General features: G+C 40.2%; 1 protein-coding gene across 1 annotated transcript in view; it reads left to right on the forward strand.

Annotated features, from left to right (window-relative positions):
* Nucleotides 1-866: 866 nt before the first annotated feature.
* NTMT2 (N-terminal Xaa-Pro-Lys N-methyltransferase 2) overlaps nt 867-17,826 on the forward strand; it is a 180,764-nt gene continuing 163,804 nt past the window's right edge. Inside the window, exon 1 of the mRNA XM_063940296.1 lies at nt 867-1,158. Within this exon, the coding sequence (XP_063796366.1) occupies nt 1,005-1,158 (154 nt within the window). The 5' untranslated portion in view covers nt 867-1,004. The remainder of the gene's footprint in view (nt 1,159-17,826) is intronic.

Consider the following 17,826-nt stretch of genomic DNA (forward strand, 5'->3'; position numbering starts at 1 on the left):
CCCCTACCCTCCCTTATATATATATATATACATATATACATACATACATACCAAAGAACCCGGCACTCACTGTGGGGAATTCCAGTTAAGGGCTGCGGTGCCTTCCACAAGTCCTCGAAAGACCTGGATACGAGCAGCAATAATGGCGGCACTCCACAGACTTCAAACCGATTTAAAACAGCTTTTACTTTATTGCGTCCAATAAAGTAAAAGCTGTTTTAAATAGTTTTGAAGTCTGTGGAGTGCCGCCATTATTGCTGCTTATATATATATATATATATATATATATATATGTATATATATACATATATACAGTCACTTGATAACATTATTGGTGATTATTTCTGCAGGTAATCACCACACCTTAGATGACATATAATTTGTGATCCTCCTTTCTGTGTTTAAACATGACATTGGGCATCAGGTGTATCCACAGGCAGCAGCAGAGTGATTTTCAAGGCACTGCAAAAGCCAGAGACAAGTGCCACTAAGGCAGTAGTGTTTGTTACTGCCCACTTGGCCTTAAACTTTGGGCTGCAGCACTGGACACGCAGCCCAAGTTATGGCCCTGGTTACATTCTAATATTGTATGCATGGCACATTTTATTATATACATTTAAAGTGAGTTAAGATTAGACAGAAGCCTTACTAGTTTTTCACTTAAAAATACATTTCTAGAGGAGTCCATAGCAGACTTTATATGCAATCATGATTACCGACAGTGAACTCTTTGCACAGTAAATTATCCAGAAATAGAGCAGGCTTTTTAGATGAAGTTAAACCCATTCAAGGAACATCTCATTTTACACTTGCGAAGCAGTACATTCTTGTCTGAGGTTTACTATCAGTTCCCGTGGACACCTGCTGTGTGCTCACAGAATGTGCACTGCCAGTGCCAGAGGCTTATACTTCCCTGTTCATGGTGTAAAGTGACAGGATAAAACACAGTGGCTTAGAGAACTGTGGATCATGATTTACTGTTTCTTAACAGAAAAGACACAAACATGGAGTATCTGGGAGCTCACCTTGCCTTTAAGTCACGCTGGGTCAAGACAGATGAAGAACTTTGCAGGCACAGCATGTCATTTGTTCTTCACAAAGCCATAAGGAATGATTTCTTTGAGAGCTATCTCTATTTGTTAGAGAGATATCCTCTAGGTAAGTGCAATATTGTGTCCAATTTTCTAGGTTTCCAGGTTTCTTTCAGTTTGTACTGTAAGCCACAGCATAGATCTTTTTTCCTAGTCTTCATTTGTAAATAACATAGGTGAGTACAGTTTAAAAACTATTTTGTACTTAATTCCCAAATGCTTATTTGTGCAATAAACATAACATGCCAAATATTAAAGATTTTTCTGGCAGATGATAATTTGTTATATGTATTGTACAACACTGAAATAATTCTGTGAACTGGCATAAAGGATAGTATTCAGTTCAGTGATATGTGGTAGCAATACATCATCATTAGTTATTAGTACAGCACAATCCCAGATTTTTATAGGCACGTCTATGGGGTGTGAGCAAAATCTATGGTACTGGCCGTGAGATGTTGGAGTGCCAGCACCTCACAAAAGAAATACCAAATACAACCTTAAGTAAATATTCTCTAAAAACAAAGTGCACAATAATGTGTATCTGTATGTTGTAGAGAAAGCTATCTATTATACATTTGCAGCTTTGAATATTTTGTATAATTAAGATTCTACTTGATGTTATATCACGCAACATCACGTGAAGAACTGGTGATGTGAGATGTGCCCATCACCCAAAATTACTGTATACCAACATCCCTAAATGAGTGCAACATAAATACATTAAGTTGCAGCAATGTTGTGCCACATTTATCATCGTTCATACGGGATCCAGTCTGAAGATCGACATTGTCTAGGTTGACAATGTTTAGGTCGACCACTATAGGTCGACAGGGTTTGAAGGTTGACAGGGTTTCTAGGGCGACATGTGCTAGGTCGACAGGTCAAAAGGTCAACATGAGTTTTTCAAATTTGTTTCTTTTTTTAAACTTTTTCATACTTAACGATCCACGTGGCCCATGATTGAAAAGGTAATCTGTGCCGAGCGAAGCGGTAGTGGAGCGAGGCACCTGGCCCGAAGCATGGCGAGTGAAGCGAGCCATGCGAGGGGACACTGTGCACTAACTCGGCTTCCCAGTCACTGTACGCAGAAAGCGACACAAACCCCCCCAAAAAACCTCATGTTGACCTTTTGACCTGTCGACCTAGCACATGTTGACCTAGAAACCCTGTCGACCTTTTAACCCTGTCAACCTAGTGACTGTCGACCTATAGGGGTCGACCTAAACATTGTCCACCTAGACACTGCCGATTTGATGATCCACATCCGTTCATACACCTTTCTGATATCACGTCATGTACATTTCTCCAAAATCATGTACAACTGAATTTCAACTTAGGGTGCAATGTACAGTGATTTTCTTTGGTAACCTGCTGGTTTGAATATTATACTTTGGGTTTATTTTGATATGTTCTGTTTTATTTCAGTTTGCTTGATGTTTGATAGAAAGCCAGGCAAATCTAAGCAAGACATTAATTAGGACTGTAGAATTAAAAATTCCTCATTCCAACTCTAACATATGTCCATGCTGATTGAAAATGATCTTAAAAAATGTAATATTTGAATTAACATCATGCAACGCATTTTGGATGTTGGCATTATCCACACATCTTATATATCTATATTTAGATAGTCAAATTTGATTTTAGTAACTGGTGAAAAGGTAATAAATACTTCAGGTAGTGTGTGTGTCCACTAATACTCCATTAGCCCTGTGGTTCATTCTTGGCAGCAATCCAATGTAGATACTTATTACATGATGATATGCAATACTGTATCTATTCATCATCATCTTTGGAAGCGTCCACCATTGTCAATGGGAGTAAACAAACCCCAAAACGATCAAGTCCAAATCCTGAAACTTTGCAATATTTTTAACTTTAGTTTTGGGACCGGAAGTATTTTGAATTTCAGAATTTTTGAATATTTGCATACCATAATGAGATATCTTGGGGATGGGATCCAAGTCTAAATACAAAATGCATTTATATTTCAAACACACCTTATACACATAGCCTGAAGGTAGTTTTATACAATAATTTGAATAATTTTGTGCATGACACAAAGTTTGTGTGCATAAACGGCTGATCCACATTATTATGACCACTAGCTAATAGACAGAGTAGCCGCTTCGGAGCCCCATACACAGAAGGGTTCATTGAACTCTCATTTTAGATAGACGTCTGGTAACCACAGGTTAGTTTGATGGTGAGCTGCTCCACTGTAGACTTCCTGTCGGCCCTCACACACCTTCATAGCTGACGTTCACCTCTCACATCAAAGGCACGTGGTGCTCCACAGTTTCCACATCAGTTATTCACAATGGTGCCCTTTGTATAGTCATGGTACACCTTCACCACAGTGCACACGAACAGTTCACAAACTGCACTGTTTCAGAAATACTGCCACCCTTGGCCCAAAAGCCTATACAGGTTGAGTATCCCATATCCATATATTCCGAAATACGGAATATTCCGAAATACGTCATTTTTTGATGGAGAGTGAGACAGTGAAACTTTGTTTTCTGATGGCTCAATGTATACAAACTTTGTTTAATAGACCGAGTTATTAAAAATATTGTATTAAATGACCTCCCGGCTGTGTGTATAAGGTGTATATGAAACATAAATGAATTGTGTGAATGTAGACACACTTTGTTTAATGCACAAAGTTATTAAAAATAATGGCTAAAGTGACCTTCAGGCTGTGTGTATAAGGTGTATATGTAACATAAATGCATTCTGTGCTTAGACTTGGATCCCATCACCATGATATCTCATTATGGTATGCAATTATTCCAAAATACGGAAAAATCCAATATCCAAAATACTTCTGGTCCCAAGCATTTTGGATAAGGGAGACTCAACCTGTAATTATCTCTTTTTGCAACTCTGATAAATAGTTCCCATGACAGCAATGAGTGATATGTATGTGTGCAGATAGCCTATAGCACACTTTATATACCCACCAAGCCAGCGCATGACATGTGACATACTCTATGGACTACACGGTGCCGAAATGTAAAAGGGGGTCATAATAATGTGACTCGACTGTGTATTTCATATACACATTATACACATAGCCTGAAGGTAATTTTATACAATATTTGATAATTTTATACATGAAACAAAGTTTGTGTACATTGAACCATCAGAAAGCAAAGGTGTCCCTATCTTACTCATTTTGGATTTCGGATATCAGCTTTTCGAATATGGGAGACTCAACCTGTTTATGTGTAAAATATTACCACTATTTAAATAAAAATATAGATTGTAATGTACTGAAAGTTATCTAAAGACTGCTTCTCAGAGCATATACTTATTGCACATTATCCAAGTGGTGTGCATTACTGTTTCTTGTTGGAGTGAATCTATATTGTGTAGTATATCATAAAAACTTTATGGATAGTCCTACAATTATACATGCACATTTAAATGAGTGGTCTAGTGTTAAATGCAAGCAGCCATAACCCAATTTTTTTTACTTACCTGTGTCTGCAAACTGTAAGAATCTGCTGCATTGCCAGCTACCAAGGAGAGATGGGAGTGCCTCCTCAACACTGCCAACTGCAACATGTGTGGATCTGCCACAATGCCAACAACAGATTTGTTATGGCAGTGCACTCTCAACACTGACATGACTACACGATCATCCCACATTACGATGGTGTAGGGCAGTGCTATTCAACTTAGATTTTGAGTAGGTCACTTTGAAAAATTTGGGAGATTTATGGAGCCAAACATTTGAGTTTTAATACAAGAAATAAGAGAGTGTACATAGTTTTCAAGCGCTATAAAACAATACTTCCCTTTAATGGGATGACCATTAACCAGTACTTCTCCTCTTGAGCAGGTAGAATTCTCAATAAATTTCACCGGAATTTTAGAGGAAACAGGGAACAGAGATAAAACAATATAGTGTAGTATGTCATCCACAAGAAAAAAGTCCCAGAAATATATTTTTCAATATTCCCTTAGTTCATGAGTCATATGACGTGCAGAGTGGAATGTCCTAAATGGCGTACGGTACTCACACAGCAGATAGCCAGAATGGACTAAAGGTATCTTTAATGTGAAGATCCCACGCTTTAACCAGTGGATTAATATCTCCGAAACAATTTTAGAAACACTGGTGCGTACTAGAACTCACACTTTAAAAAGTGGTAACAGATGTATAAAGGTATCTTTTAGATCCCCCTTAATGGATATGTCAGGATAGGCGTACCCCACTCACAATTCAAGGAGCTGCTACCTTCTCATCAAGGTATCTTTGGATTTGATGAACTCCCAAAAAATATATTAGTCCAATCCATGATTAAAAAGGGGTAACAAATTTATTAAAATACACAAGAAAAAAAAAGTACATAAAAACACACAGAACTTAATTTAGGTCTGGTCACTTTTATATACTTTCCAGTGTCCCCAAAGTTTTAAAACTAAAACGGGAACCAGGAAGTGGATGCCGCGCCGCAAGTGCGCATGCATTCCACCTCACGGTTTGTGTTCCAAATACCGGAAGTTACATATTCCGGTATAGGAACAGCTTAAAACTCGGTATAGACGTCACGCAGGCCAGCGTGTGCATCTCACCTACCTGTTTATGCGTTCCAGGTCACATGAGAGGGCTTTATAGGTCCATAAACACTACTAACATGCCATAAAAAGATTAATAACATGCCATAAAAAGATTATCACGTGCATAGAAAATATGTATAAAAAATATATCAGGGGGATTTTCACATTCATAATACATATAGAAAATACATTAAAAAATACATATATATCTATATATAAAAATACACATATATTAAAAAATACATATATAAAAATTCATATATAGAAGAGTTCATCCGTTGGAATCCTTAATCCTTACTGGCTGGACAAAATCATGATATGTAGATGATCATTACCTTTAAAAAGAATAAGAGAAAAGTGCAGTGGAATAATATGTTTTACAAAAACCATTTCATTTCGAAGTCACTATTCAATCCGGAGGGAATGAGAGTTTTAACATGAATAAATCAAACTCATTTCCGTTCTGGCTAATCTACTAGCAAGGTCATTCTTTCTGATATTCGGAGCAATCAAGCGTATACCGTAAAAACCTGTTATATGGGAACTACAACAGTTATGAACTTCTTTAAAATGCAAGGACAGGGCATGGGTTTCTAGGACCCTTTTCACATTTCTAAAATGCTCACTTAATCTGACCTTCAATGGTCTATAGGTTCTGCCTATGTAGAATTTTCCACAACTGCAGTTTATGGCATATACAACATTTTTACTGTTACAGGTTATACATTCGTTGATCTTAATAATTTATTGTTAATGGTGATATTCTCAATTTTACTTGTGCTATTGTTCTTTATGTTTTTGCATCCTTGGCAGTTATGACACCTATAAAAATCCTTTGATTTAATAGATGAGATTGGTTTTTTAGAGGGTAGCATACTAGAGACAAGTTTGGACTTTAGATTGGGGGCCTTTCTGTAAATACACACAGGGCGTTCTGGAATCAGAGTCCCAATAGTTGGGTCCTTCTTCAATATGCCCCAATGTTTACGTAAGATTTTTTCAATATCTTTATGTTGAGAGTTATATTCCAATTCAGATCGTGTTCCGTTCCATACAAAAAAGATGACAACTTATTTGTATGGAACGGAACACGATCTGAATTGGAAGACTTCTGTAGTCATCTGAATCAGACCGACAGAAATATAAAATTATCATTTGAAATAAATGTAGAAGCCATTAATTTCCTGGATATTACTATTTATGTGAAAGAAGGAAAAATGCAAACGAAAAATTTTACTAAACCAACAGATTCCGGAACCTACATAGGAGCGTCGAGTTGTCATCACAAAAATTGGCTGGAATCGATACCAGCAGGACAATTAAAAAGACTACACAGAAACTCCACAGAGAAAGAAGTCTTTCAAACCCAGGCGGAATCAATGTATCAAAAATTTGAGGCGTGTGGGTACGATAAAGAAAAAGCTGACGCTTCTAGAATGATTGTAGGGGAGATGGAAAGATATACTCTCATCAGTAATAATACTACAAAAGGAGAAGGAAAGAAGAATGAGATATTTAATTGGGCCTTTATAACTGAATATAAATCTCAACATAAAGATATTTAAAAATCTTACGTAAACATTGGGGCATATTGAAGAAGGACCCAACTATTGGGACTCTGATTCCAGAACGCCCTGTGTATTTACAGAAAGGCCCCCAATCTAAAGTCCAAACTTGTCTCTAGTATGCTCCCCTCTAAAAAAACAATCTTGTCATGTTAAATCAAAGGGTTTTTATAGGTGTCATAACTACCAAGAATGCAAAAACATAAAGAACAATAGCACAAGTAAAATTGAGAATATCACCATTAACAATAAAAATATTAAGATCAACAAATTTATAACCTGTAACAGTAAAAATGTCGTATATGCCATAAGCTGCAATTGTGAAAAATTCTACATAGGCAGAACCTCTAGACCACAGGTTCTCAAACTCGGTCCTCAGGACCCCACACAGTGCATGTTTTGCAGGTCTCCTCACAGAATCACAAGTGAAATAATTAGCTCCACCTGTGGACCTTTTAAAATGTGTCAGTGAGTAATTAATACACCTGTGCACTTGCTGGGTTACCTGCAAAACATGCACTGTGTGGGGTCCTGAGGACCGAGTTTGAGAACCACTGCTCTAGACCATTGAAGGTCAGATTAAGTGAGCATCTTAGAAATGTGAAAAAGGGCCTAGAAACCCATGCCCAGTCCTTGCATTTTAAAGAAGTTCATAACTGTTGTAGTTCCCATATAACAGGTTTTTACGGTATACGATTGATTGCTCCGAATATCAGAAAGAATGACCTTGCTAGTAGATTAGCCAGAACGGAAATGAGTTTGATTTATTCATGTAAAACTCTCATTCCCTCCGGATTGAATAGTGACTTCGAAATGAAATGGTTTTTGTAAAACATGTTATTCCACTGCACTTTTCTCTTTTTCTTTTTAAAGGTAATGATCATCTACATATCATGATTTTGTCCAGCCAGTAAGGATTAAGGATTCTAATGGATGAACTCTTCTATATATGAATTTTTATATATGTATTTTTTAATATATGTGTATTTTTATATATATATGTATTATTTAAATGTATTTTCTATATGTATTATGTATGTGAAAATCCCCCTGATATATTTTTTATATATATTTTCTATGCATGTGATAATCTTTTTATGGCATGTTATTAATCTTTTTATGGCATGTTATTAGTGATTATGGACCTATTAAGCCCTCTCATGTGCCCTGGAACGCATAAACAGGTAGGTGAGACGCACACGCTGGCCTGTGTGACGTCTACACCGAGTTTTGAGCTGTTCCTATACCGGAATATGTCACTTCCGGTATTTGGAACGCAAACCGCGAGGTGGAACGCACGTGCACTTCTGGCATGGCGTCCACTTCCTGGTTCCCATTTTAATTAGTTTTAAAGCTTTGGGGACACTGGAAAGTATATAAAAGTGGCCGAACCTAAATTAGAATGTCCAGGTCCATTAATAGGACTGAATACATGGCTGTTAGTTTATATTTGAAATGTTTGCTTTCTTAATTGAATGTGACTAAGGAAGTGACATCACTTCCTGTAAATCATTAACAGGGGTATATATATATAAGCCCCTTCAGTTGACCCTCTCTGTATGCCCTGAGGAAGGATCCAGCAGGATTGAAACGCATTGGCCAAATACAGAGGGGACCATAAGTGCATCCACTTTTTGACCCTCATTCGATCTACTAAGGTGTTTGGTGAGTGGGCAGTCCGGAACGCCCGTCTCCATTTTTTCCATCTTCATACACCTGTGGTCTTTTTTGTGCTGTGCGGAGTACCTCCATCAAGTTCTATGTGTTTTTATGGACTTTTTTTTTTTGTTGTCTCTCTTTTTTCTTGTATTACATTGTCGTTTATGAAGTAAGGTGAAACTTCTGGGAGTTGTATTGGGTTCAGCAGCTTTAGCGCCTGATTGTGATATACTCAAACCCATTCCATTTGAGTTTTAATATAAGAACACAAGTAAAGATTAAAACACAGGTTGATTATTCCATATCCAAATAGTCCAAAATATGGAATTTTTTGAGTGAGGATGAAATAGTGAAACCTTTGTTTTCTGATGACTCAATGTACACAAACTTTGTTTAATACACAAAGTTATTAAAAATATTGTATTAAATGACCTTCAGGCTGTGTGTAAAAGGTGTATATGAAACATAAATGAATTGTGTGTGTGTATATACACACACACACACACACACACACACACACACACACACACACTTTGTTTAATGCACACAGTTATTAAAAATAGTGGCTAAAATTACCATCAGGCTGTGTGTATGAGGTGTACATGAAACATAAATGCATTCTGTGCTTAGACTTGGGTCTCATCGCCATGATATCTCATTAATTATTCCAAAATACGGAAAAATCCGATATTCGATATACTTCTGGTCCCAAGCATTTTGAATAAGGGATACTCAAACTGTATATTTTTTTTAAAGTTTGCATTTTAAATATTGAATCTGAAGGAAATGTTCAATAAATAGAATAGAAAGAAAATACATGTTATATAAACAAAGCACAATCCACTCAATGGGGTATATTCAATTAGCATCGGATCCATTACGACGTGCATTTGTCGGAGTGGATCTGACAACCCCTATTCAAATCTCTGTCATGCTCGGCGTAATTTGGGGTTTTGACAAGCGAGTTTTGGCTGAATGGACAGCTACCTGTGAGGAGAGTAAACGAGGTGGCTGAATGTAATTCCTCCTAATGGGGTGGAAGCCAAACTAAGTGTTAACGTTGGCTGGAGGGCGTAAAGGAAAGGAGGACTTTGTAGGAAGATAACTAGTTTTAATGAATAATCAGGCTGTACACGAATATTGGAGCAATTGAAAAAACTGGAAGAATTAGAGTCTATGGCTAAAATTACTTGAAGAGTGAAGCTGCAGAACTCCGGTAAAGAAGAACCCGAAGACTGTGTTTTATGATTAAAAGACGAGGCTGAAGAACATGGACTTTGAAAAAATGAATACTGTGGTTTGCGACTGAAAGACGAGGCTGAAGAACTTGAACTTTGAAGAAATGAAGACATCTGCGGGAACCGCCATTAGCACCTGGAGCTCCTCTACGAGCTGGGACCCCATGAGTGCTTCCACGACTGGCAACGGACTTAGACAGCAGGACTGCAGCAGCATTTAGGTAACCGATGGATGAGAGCAACCAGGACCAGGGAACCAGAAGTAACCTGGGAGTACAGAGCTGAAGAACCTTTCACAAGGAGGTAACTTGAAGCACTGGCACTCTCCCTCTGAGCCAGGCCCCTTTTCTAAGGGGAGAACACACAGGTATGGCTGGACACAGATTGGGAACTTCATTGGTAATACTCTGGTCTCCAACATGGCTGCCCCCAGCACAGGAGACCTACTTATCCGTTAGCACACAGCTTTAGCCAGCTTCTGTCTCTGACACACTATACTGTGTCACCACTAGAGGACCTTACCGCAGCGATCCCCGCCGCAGCGCCCGGTTCTCCAGACCCTCGGCCCCGGCCCCTGGCAGCCGCACAGCCGTCCAGAAGGACCCGCTGCCAGCAGCTCCCTGCCACCGCAGCCACGCCAACCAGCGGGACGGTAACCCTCTGGAGCACCCGCCGGAGGTAAGGCTCCGGAGCCTGTCAATCTCATCTTAATTCAACTTTTTCAAGTCGAATTGAGATGAGGGACCCAGAAGAGGAGGGGGGTGGAGAGCCGCGGGGAGACCAGCGGGGACAGCCGCCGGCAGACGAAGGAGATCAGCGCTGCAGGAGGATGTCACATAGCCACCCGACCTCACGGCAGTGTCCACCTGGCTCCAGCAAGCGTGACCTTACTTGCTGGAGCCGGGTGGAAGCTGCCGTGAGCGGTGCGGCTGTGTGACATCCTGCTGCAGCGATGTGCTGTAGTGCTGATCTCCCCTATATGCCCACGGCTGTCCCCCGTCTCCCTGCGGCTCTTCCCCCTCTCCTGCTCTGGGTCCCACATATCAGTCCGACATTTTTTTATGTCGGACTGAGATGGTCGAATAGGGGGCCAAAACCTGTCGGTTTTCGCCCCGTTTTCGACACAAGCACGTGGATCGGCAGCTATTCCGCCGATCCCCGCGCTTTTCGGCAAGTCGAATTCATTGACTTGTCGAAATTTTTTTGGATATATTGAATAGGTCGCATCATGATTCGACCTTAAAAAGTCGGAAACGGCCTCCTTTTCGACAGACGGCAGCTTTTGACTTCAATTGAATGTGCCTTAATGTGACAAAGTACATTTTTAATCCACTTCTATTTTATGAAAGTTTGGCTGATATGTAGTGACAGCAATCCGAAGGCAGCCTTGTTGTCTCTCACTGCCTAATGAGCTTTGTGTGTTCCATTATATTGTGTTCAAGTATGAAAATGCTGATTCACAATCATAAATAGATCCGTAGACTATTAACAAGATGTCAGTATGTTTTTAATTTAGAAATCTAACTTAACTTAACAGCACAAAAACTTCACTAAGCTTGTGTTTTTGAACAGGTCTTGCAGTGCAGATGAAGATTGTGCGTCTATTACTTCCAACTATAACTGTCCTTCATAAATTGTTAGCGGCTGTTTACATAAGCAAGAAAAGTCCTCACTCCAAAGATAGGGTTCGTAATAAAATATATTATTTGACTATTCATTCATAAAGTGGCACCAGAGACCTTGTGTTTGAACCAAATACTGCTACTTTCTAGTCGTTCTTCACTCAGCTGATCTTGCAGGACAGGTTTACTGGGTATTCTCTACAATGGAGATGGTGCCGCTGGGACATGGGCACCGCTGGGACATGGGCACTGCCATATTGTGTCCAATCAGATGATCGCATGTCAGCCAGTCTGGAACAAGTCTAGCTGCACATGATCACTGCAGCCAATCCTGACACAGTGCAGCCTATCAAAATCTCTTCTGGCACTCCCTCCAGTGCAAACTTGTATGTACAGTATCCTGCAAGTATACAAGCTCTGCTCAGAATATTGCCTCCACAGTTTCCTGTTAGTGTGCATTTGTTCAGCAAGTTAGCTGAATTCTGTTCCGATTCTGCTGTAACTCTCTCTCCAGTTGTACTTTCATCTGAGAGCTTCATATATTCCTGCAAGCAAACTTAATCTGCTTCATGTGCAAGTTCCAGTATACTACTGATTGCTCATTTCAAAGGACATTATTATTTCACTCCTGTGCTACTATCACATAAGTTCCTGATTTCTCCAGCATTCTCTGCAGCGAGTATTTATTATTGTGTGTGCATTTCCCCAGCTTCCAGCCACAGTTCAAGCACCTGAAACACAGACTCATTCTTCAAGTGTCCTGAGGATTCTATGTTTCTAGTCCAAGCCCAGCTTAGACTTGCTCCATAGCACTACTGAACCCAACAATACTCAGTTACCAAAACCACAGGTACTGTCCTGGTGTCAAGTCACAGAACTGCTGGTCCCAGCCCATCATCCAGAACCAGGGGTACCAGCCTGGTTTCAGCTCTCATCCACTGGTTCTGACCCAGTGTTCAGTTCCACCGGTTCTGGCCAAGTGTTTAGCTCCCATCCACTGGTCCCAGCACAGTGTCCAGTTCCACTGGTTCCTCCCCAGTGTCTAGCTCTCATCCACAGGTTCTGGCGCAGTGTCCAGTTCCACAAGTTCCGGCCCAGTGTCTAGCTTTCATTTACTGGTCCCAGCTCAGTGTCCAGATCCACTGGTTCCTACCTGGTGTACAGCTCTCGTCTACTCGTTCTGGTCAGGTTCCACCGATTCTGTCCCGGTGTCCAGCTGTCATCCACTGGTTTCAGCTCATTGTCCAGTTCCACTAGTTCCGGTTCGGTGTCCAGCTCTGGTTCCAGCTCAGTGTCCAGTCCCACCAATGATAGAGAGGTGTTCAGTCGAAGTGCCATCAGTCCCATTGGGTATTAGCCCAGTGTTCAGACTACTCCAGCAAGAAGCATCATTAAAGAAGCTAGCTATTCTCACTTCAGGGATAGCTTCATCTACAGCCCAGTGGTCCCAGTTACTGTTCCCACAGACAAATGTAGGTTTTCATGGCTACAGACAGGATGAATCCTCACAGTGGTTATCATCATTCCTCCTAAGGACCCAGTAAGCCTCTTACTGCGGTGCTGCTGCTTCTACTACCATCTATCTGATATACTGCATCTAGACTCACCTCTATTCACAGACTGCTACCTAGTCCTAGGAGTATCTCTATTGTGTGCTACTGTTATTCTGTACCATTGCTTTGCAGTTATCTATTAAACTCAGAAACAATGAATTAGGGTAGGGATGTTCTTTTTCCCTATTTTGGTGGGATTGCACTGGATTTGGGGTATGTGCCCCAGCTCCCGGGAATAGTGGTACAGAGAGAGCGTTATGAATGGAGAGATGTACCTGAACAGAATCTTGCAAAAAACTGATGGAAAGATGAGAATCTTGACACGGTGGACAAAGAGAACTTGACACGCAGTCGATCTTCTGATGATAGCCCTGGACGCCTGGTTGTAAGACTCGTAGAGTAACACACAGCAGGTCTTCTTGCCTATATGTGCCGCTTTTACCTTAATATTTTATACGTCTACCGGTACTGGGATGCTCACCAGGACTTATTCCACTGGCTTACCCCCAAGACGACCAGCACTATCAGTCGGAGGTGAAGACTAAATATGGGTATGAAACTAATCTAATATTTGTGCAGAGAACTAGGCAACGGGCAGTGAGAATGTATGGAGGATTGGCAGTGGAGATGAAGGAGTGTGACAGAAGGTAATGAGTTGTTAGAACTCTTGCAGTGGCAGTGTGTAAGCTAAAGAAATGTCTAATGGCAGCAAGAAATATTCAAAAATACAGAACAGGCAATAACAAAAGATTGTGTGGAAAATCCACACAGCACCTGAGGCAGTGTCAGACAGGAAGAGGGTAGGATTGAATCAGGCAGAGTTTTTTAGAACAGGAGTTCAAAGGAACGGCAGTTTCTCCAAAGAAGCAGGAACTATAACCAGTAGTTTGGTAGTGACAAGGAAGTGAATATAAATGGTGCTGGTTAATTTAAAAATGTCAATGCAGCTACCCTGCTGCACGTAATAGATTAATTACTAAGCAACGGGGAATGCCGTTTGCCTCCGGTGTCCCCATTGCTAATTACCTGGCGGCCCCCAGTGTGTATTGCACCGTGTCAGCCTGTTGCTATGCACCGGAGGGGGACCAGAGAGCATTGAGCCCAGGATCAGCCTGCTGCTAGGCGCCGGGCAGGGACCAGCAGCCCTAGCGGCCGGGAAAGACGTTGCATCCTGGCTATCAGGCATTTGCTTGGACCCGTGTCTTCCTGTGGCCACCACGCCATTGCTAACAGATAGTTTAGTTGTCCAGTGCTCAGCAGGTACAGGTAACAGAGCCCTGGCCTACAGCAGCATCAGGAAGATTGTGAGGCAGAAACACACAGCCAAGTCGCCAATGTCCAGCCGGGGAGATTGTCCACAATGGACAGGCAGACTGTGAGCTTAGTATAGAAGTTTATTTTAAAGAGACACTGGGGGACAACGGGGTCCATTATTGTGGTTATTTCTCATAAAACCAATTATAGTTATTATAGACCAGTTAGTCTTACATCTGTAGTGGGGAAAGTATTGGAAGATATTCTAGGAGATAGTATTCAGAAGTTCCTTGAAGTCAATAAGGTCATTAAAAGGAATCAACATGGATATGTGAAGGACAGATCCTGTCAAACCAACTTACTTGGCTTTTATGAAACCGTAAGTGCAAACATAGATCAGGGTAAAGAGGTGGATGTAATCTTTTTAGACTTTGCGAAAGCTTTCGACACTGTACCACACATGAGACTTATCTACAAGCTACAAGAAATAGGGCTGGGAAGCACAATATGCACTTGGATAAAAAATTGGTTAGAGAATAGGGAGCAGCGCATTGTGGTTAATGGATCTTTTTCAAATTGGACTGAAGTATTAAGTGGTGTGCCACAAGGCTCAGTATTAGGACCGCTATTGTTCAATATTTTCATTAACGACCTAACAGAAGGTCTAGAGAACATGGTGTCAATTTTTGCAGATGATACCAAATTGTGTAAAGTTATAAATACGGAGGGGGATGCTGAGTCGCTTCAGAACGACTTAGTTAAATTAGAAGCATGGGCAGCGAAATGGAGAATGCGCTTCAATACAGACAAGTGTAAGGTAATGCACTGTGGTAACAAGAACAAAAATAACACCTACATACTAAATGGGGTAAAATTAGGGGATTATGTACTGGAAAAGGACTTAGGTGTCCTCATAGATAGCAAACTAAGCAGTAGTACCTAAGGATTGCAGCAAAGAAGGCTAATAAGATATTAGCATGCATAAAACGGGGAATTGATGCTAGGGATGAGAGTGTTATACTCCCGTTATATAAATTACTAGTGAGGCCGCACCTTGAATACTGTGTACAATTCTGGGCACCATACTACAAAAAGGATATCCTGGAGCTAGAAAAGGTTCAGAGGCGGGCAACCAAACTAATTAAGGGCATGGAGACGCTGGAATACGAGGAAAGGCTTGCAAGGCTAGGCATGTTTACATTGGAAAAGAGGAGACTAAGAAGGGACATGATCAACATCTACAAATATATAAGGGGACAATACACAGATCTTGCGCAGGACCTGTTTTTGCTTAGATCAACACAGAGAACTCGTGGACACTCGCTCAGGTTACAGGAGAGGAGATTCCGCACAATACGGCATAAAGGCTTTTTCACGGTAAGGACGATACGTGTTTGGAATTCCCTGCCTGAGGGAGTTGTAATGGCGGACTCAGTCAACACCTTTAAGAATGGATTAGATAAATCCCTAATGGATAAGGATATCCAGGGTTATGGTGCATAGTCACACACTATAGTTATTATAAAAAAGAGGGATAAAACGTAACGGCAGACATCAGCATCAGTCAAAATGTTATACCAAATTATCCTGCATAGGAGACCACAAATAGGTTGAACTCGATGGACAGGTTGTCTTTTTTCAACCTTAGTTACTATGTTACTATGTTACCACAAGTTTAATTGAGGTGTGACCATTTGAACACATGTAGAATTTCGGCTTGCAGTGTGAAAAATCTTTGTTATTCTGGAAACTCCTTGTCTAAAATACTCCAGATCTCAATTTTGCTTCAAACTTTGGCAACATTGGTGTTTATGCTTTAATTGATGTATACCCCTGAAGAAGTCCTGTGAGGACGAAACGCGTACATGTGCCTAATTTAATCACCACATTGGAAGCTTCCTGTCTTTTAGCTCATGCCCGGAAGTGGTATAGATGGATTATATGTAATTTCTCCTTTAGTGCCAGTTTCATAGACAGCAAATTATAGGTGGGAGCCACAAAATAATTTTTCATGTATTAATCATTTTTAAAATGTATTAAACATTTTAAAAAATTACACTGGATTCCAATTAATGTTAGGCCATTTGGCCATTTTGTGTCAGGTGAAACTGATAAGTGGGTAGACCTATTTGTACAACTAAATAACATATGTTTAAGAGGGTAATAATTCAAGCAAAGGAAGCAATACACAATAGGCTTTAATTAAAATGATTTTATTGATTACTGTGTAATTCAAATATAGGAATTTATATAACCTAACAATCCACTGATAGATATATAATTATTGGGTGTGGTCAGCTAGTGCTCTCTAAGATCTATTTGATATAGATATATATATATATATATATATATATATATCAGATCAATAGTATGATATACTGTATATACTGTTTAAAGTACTGTGCAAAAGTTTTAGGTGAGTGTCGAAATAATGCTGCAAAGCAAGAATACTTTCAATAATAGAAGCTTGAACATACAGCTAATGTCATTAAGAACTATCTTCAGTGTAAATAAGAACAAGAAGTACTGGAAGTGATGATATGACTCCCACATAGCCCTGATCTCAACATCAAGTCTGCCTGGGATTACATTAAGAGACAGAAGGATTTGAGCAAGCCTACCTCCACAGAAGAGCTGTGGTTAGTTTTCCAAGATGTTTGGAACAACCTCCCTACCGAGTTCCTTCAAAAACTGTGTGCAAGTATACCTAGAAGAATTGATGCTGTTTTGAAGGCAACGGGTGATTTGATTTAGATTTTGTAATATTAATTTGATTTACATTTCTCTTCTGTTCATTACCTTTGCATCTTGTTAATTGATAAAAATAAACTATAAACACTTCTACTGTATTTTTGAAAGCATTCTTACTTGGCAACATTTTTTTCACACCTGCCTGGGTGTGTACGGTCCTGCACAGCAAGTTGCAATTGCGATACAGCCGCATGTGCAACCCGTTTGCTGCAAAGATGAAGTAGAACAAATCTGTAATATATACCCAAAAAAGCAAGCATTGTTCCTACAGTAGGTATCATGATGCCATAAACAGCTCTCCATTATTGAAAGGAAGAGAGGGTACATTTACACTACCTAAAAAGTGGGGATGATAATGGGGAAATGTATCAATGTGCATTTTTGGGGTGCATCCTTTAGGGAATTTCCATTGGGCCCCATTGGTTCATAGCCACGCCCTCTATCATGAGATGGCATGGCCTGTTGCAGGTCACCAGCAGTTATTTACAGTGTGTAGTAGCCGCTTACCGGGCATAGAC

The sequence above is a fragment of the Pseudophryne corroboree genome, chromosome 9 (assembly GCF_028390025.1).
Source record: "Pseudophryne corroboree isolate aPseCor3 chromosome 9, aPseCor3.hap2, whole genome shotgun sequence".
In the NCBI taxonomy this organism is placed as follows: domain Eukaryota; kingdom Metazoa; phylum Chordata; class Amphibia; order Anura; family Myobatrachidae; genus Pseudophryne; species Pseudophryne corroboree.